The sequence below is a fragment of the Capra hircus genome, chromosome 1 (genome assembly GCF_001704415.2).
Source record: "Capra hircus breed San Clemente chromosome 1, ASM170441v1, whole genome shotgun sequence".
Taxonomy (NCBI): Eukaryota; Metazoa; Chordata; class Mammalia; order Artiodactyla; family Bovidae; genus Capra; species Capra hircus.
Window position 1 is genome coordinate 3,314,607 of NC_030808.1, and position 3,063 is coordinate 3,317,669.

General features: G+C 41.6%; 1 protein-coding gene across 1 annotated transcript; it reads right to left on the minus strand.

Annotated features, from left to right (window-relative positions):
• LOC100861168 (keratin-associated protein 16.4) lies at positions 1,795 to 2,452 on the minus strand. Its single transcript, NM_001285762.1, is given in 4 exon segments — positions 1,795 to 2,371; positions 2,374 to 2,380; position 2,383; positions 2,386 to 2,452. Coding segments are annotated over 4 exon segments (288 nt in total). The 5' UTR covers positions 2,396 to 2,452; the 3' UTR covers positions 1,795 to 2,101.

Below are 3,063 nucleotides of genomic sequence, written 5' to 3' on the forward strand. Positions count from 1 at the left end.
GCCCCTGGGATTCTCAAGGCAAGAACATTGGAGTGGGTTGCCATTTCCTTCTCCAGTGCATGAAAGTGAAAACTGTAAGTGATGTCACTCAGTCATGTCCGACTCTTAGTGACACCATAGACTGCAGCCCACCAGGCTCCTCCGTCCATGGGATTTCCAGGCAAGAGTACTGGAGTGGGGTGCCATTGCCTTCTCTGTCACTTTCACTAGGAAGTTCTTTAGTTCTTCACTTTCTTCCATAAAGGTGGTGTCATCTGCATATCTGAGGTTATTGATATTTCTCCCAGCAATCTTGATTCCAGTTTGTGCTTCATCCAGCCCAGCATTTCACATGGAGAACAATATTAAGATCCCTTTTAAAACTGGGAATAAAACTACCAAATGACCCAACAATTCCAGTACTGGACTTATACCCTGAGAAAATCACAATTCAAAAATGCACATGTACTCCAGTGTTCATTGCAGCACTATTTATAATAGACGGGACATGGAAGCAACCTAAATGTCCATTCACAGATGAATGGATAAAGAATTTATGGTGCATATGTACAATAGAATATTACTCAGCCATAAAAGAAATGGACTTAAGTAATTTGTAGTGAGGTGGATGAACCTGTTTGTTACACAGAGTAAAGTAAGTCCAAAAGAGAAAATCAGATATTATATATTAATGCATATATGTAGAATCTAGAATATGGTACTGATGAGTCTATTTTTCAGGGAAGGAGTGGTGACACAGACATAGACAATGGACTTGTGGACAGTGGGGGAAGGAGAGGATGGACTAATTGAGAAAGTAGCATTGACTTATATGCATTATCATATGTAAATTAGATAGTTAATGGGAGGCTGCTATTAACATAGGGAGCCCAGCTGGAACTCTGTCATTACCTAGATGGATGGGATAGGGGTGGGTGAGAGGGGGGCTGAAGAGGGAGGGGATATGCATATCAGTTCAGTTCAGTCACTCAGTCATGTTCAACTCTTTGCAACCCCATGAATTGCAGCATGCCAGGCCTCCCTGTCCATCACCAACTCCTGGAGTTCACTGAAACTCACGTCCATTGAGTCGATGCCATCCAGCCATCTCATCCTCTGTCTTCCCCTTTCCCTCCTTCCCCCAATCCCTCCCAGCATCAGAGTCTTTTCCAATGAGTAAACTCTTCACATGAAGTGGCCAAAGTACTGGAGTTTCAGCATTAGCATCATTCCTTCCAAAGATGACTAATTTGCATTGTTGTATGGCGGAAATCAACACAGAATTACAAAGTAATTATCCTTCAATTAAAAATAAATTTTAAAAATTCATTTTCAATTCCATCAAAAGAAAATGATATCATAGAATATTTTTATTCTAACTTAGCCATTCCTTAGTTCTTTATTCTCAAGTGCCTAACACCCAACTCTGCTTCCAATTTCTCATTACTCCTGGGAAGTATCTCTTCCATTCCATTACTCCTTCAGGAAATTAGATTGTCTCTCCTGTACCTGAACTTTGTCATGACCGCCTGCATGTGTGTCATTCCTCCTCCACTTGCTCCTCCAACTCCATTCTTGACACAGTGAGATTTTCACTGTTCAGCACGGTTCTGGAATACTGTGAGATTTGTGCTTGGGTATGTGAGTGCCTGAGCATGTGAGATACAAGAAATAGTTGAAGAAGGTATTATTTGTGGTGCAAATACAAGAAGAAATGCTTGTATTATATCAAAGAACTCAAGGTTCAAGCACCCTGTTAGCCCAGTCTCGAAAGAGTCCATAGCACCTCAAAAAAGACTAATTCACAGAAATTTGTTAGAAGGAATGAGTGATTTTTATTGAGAATAAAGGGTTTTCCATGCTATAGAATGTTAGGATCATTAACACAGTCATAAGAGACTCAGAGATTAAGGGAGTAAAGGCTAACATTTGGAAGAGTCTGATGTTATCACCATAGAACCTCAGACTTCAGGACGTCGTTCTAAACGTGGGTAGTTGGAGAAAAAGTCTCTGTCAGGCATGTAATTTCTTGCAAGTAGAAATCCTGGGTTACTGATCCTCAAAGCAGTATTATCTTTAGATTCCTCATTTCAGAAGCAGACTAGGCTAAGACGGTGATGTTCTAACAGAAAGAATAACATCTCCTGTAGCAAACTGGCCAGTGGCTGCTATAGCTTGAGCCGTATCCACAGCCATATCTGGTTCCATAGCCACAGCCATAATAGGGCCTAAATCCACAGCCATATCCTGTCCCATATCCACAGCCGTATCCTGAACCGTATCCACAGCCGTATCCTGAGCCATATCCACAACTGTATCTACTTCCATATCCACAGCCATAATAGGGGCTGAACCCACAGCTATAGCCGTTTCCACAGCCATAGCCACAGGAGTTGCCATAGTAGTTACAACACATGTTGTCAAGGCAAGAGGATTCAGGTGGACTGCAAGAGGATGTTTCTGAAGTGTGTGTGTCTTCTCCTTCCCTTGGACCTTTATATACTGTCAGTAATTGGCAGAGCATACCATTCATTCCCTGACATAGACAACAAACATGGAAGCAACATGATGAGCCAGTCACGTTCCCACTGACAATCAATAATGTTTGCTTAAAATAGCTCATTGTTTTGGAGACTCCTGTTACATTTTAAGAGCTTCACTTTAATTTGTTCTGCTGACAAACTGTCTTAGTAGAATCGTGTGACCCAAAGCTGATCATTTTCAAAAGCTCCTATCATTTAACAGATACCTTATAAAACAAGCTTGTTGGGGAATGTCAGACAAATTTGCCTCCTTTTCTCTCTCTTTTTTCCAAAATGCCTGCTTCTGACCACAGGAGAAGGAATATTCCAGTCTCCTTTCCGGAATCATTGCAACTTCCTGTCCGTTTTCTCCTACCCTTTCTGCATTCCTTACCTGTGCCTTGTCCGACTCTCCTCAAATCCTAAGAATCTGATCAGTATCTGACAATTCGAAACAGAGTCTATTCCCCGGAAGAGTGAATACTTATAGTTCTGGAGACAGTGTGCTCTATGTGTTCCTTATATTTTCTTCATCCATGCACCAGGCAGGGGAAGGGCCTGT